Source organism: Fukomys damarensis, unplaced genomic scaffold (assembly GCF_012274545.1).
Source record: "Fukomys damarensis isolate Sample0158 unplaced genomic scaffold, DMR_v1.0_HiC HiC_scaffold_15, whole genome shotgun sequence".
NCBI lineage: Eukaryota > Metazoa > Chordata > Mammalia > Rodentia > Bathyergidae > Fukomys > Fukomys damarensis.
Genome location: NW_022900927.1, coordinates 5,999,017 through 5,999,852, shown reverse-complemented (window position 1 = coordinate 5,999,852; position 836 = coordinate 5,999,017). Strand labels below are relative to the sequence as shown.

At 58.6% G+C, this 836-nt stretch overlaps 1 protein-coding gene across 1 annotated transcript; it reads left to right on the top strand.

The window, feature by feature from the left end:
- Nucleotides 1-317: 317 nt before the first annotated feature.
- Nucleotides 318-834, top strand: LOC104872200 (testis-specific H1 histone; the record flags this gene model as incomplete). The annotated part of the gene is made up of 1 exon (XM_033763892.1): nucleotides 318-834. A coding segment is annotated over exon 1 (273 nt), but the record flags the coding sequence as incomplete, so codon positions are not given.
- Between the last annotated feature and the right edge of the window lie 2 nt (nucleotides 835-836).

Sequence of the window (836 nt, the reverse complement as noted above, 5' to 3'; positions counted from 1 at the left end):
AAAAAAAAAAAAAAAAAAAAAAAAAAAAAAAAAAAAAGATGAAGTATGAACCCAGAAAGGAACTCTGGAAATTCGATGGGTGATTGTTACAGGTGCACAGACGCTAAAGGTTTGGATTGGTTTAGATGCAGAAGGAAGTGGGTTCTGATTGGTTGTGGAAGACACAAACCGGCAGTTGCTGGGCGCGACGTGGCAGTCCTCTGAGAGGGGCTTGAATAAGCTGGGCCCAGCCCTCGATTGTGACGTGTGATCAGCAGCTGGGCCGCAGGTGCTGTCTTGGCAGGTGAGGCCCAAAGCCGGCTCTTTCGATGGGTGATTGTTACAGGTGCACAGACGCTAAAGGTTTGGATTGGTTTAGATGCAGAAGGAAGTGGGTTCTGATTGGTTGTGGAAGACACAAACCGGCAGTTGCTGGGCGCGACGTGGCAGTCCTCTGAGAGGGGCTTGAATAAGATGGGCCCAGCCCTCGATTGTGACGTGTGATCAGCAGCTGGGCCGCAGGTGCTGTCTTGGCAGGTGAGGCCCAAAGCCGGCTCTCGGAGTCGCAGCAGGAAGCGGGCCATGGCAGCGGCGGCCAGGCCCGGTGCTGAATCCCAGGGCGCGGAGAGGAGCGCCCGGCGGCCCGCGGAAAGAGCCCTCGGGGGGCAGCTGGGGGGGATCCAGCCCTCAGTGCTCAGGGTGTCCCAGCTGGTTCTGCGGGCCATCACCGCACACAAACGGCTGACTCTGACCACCCTCCGGAAGGAGCTGGGCAACGCGGGCTACGAAGTGCACAGGCAGGTCAGGGGCCACTCCCGCGAGGCGCCCATGCCCGAGGGCAGGGGCGTGTACCTGAG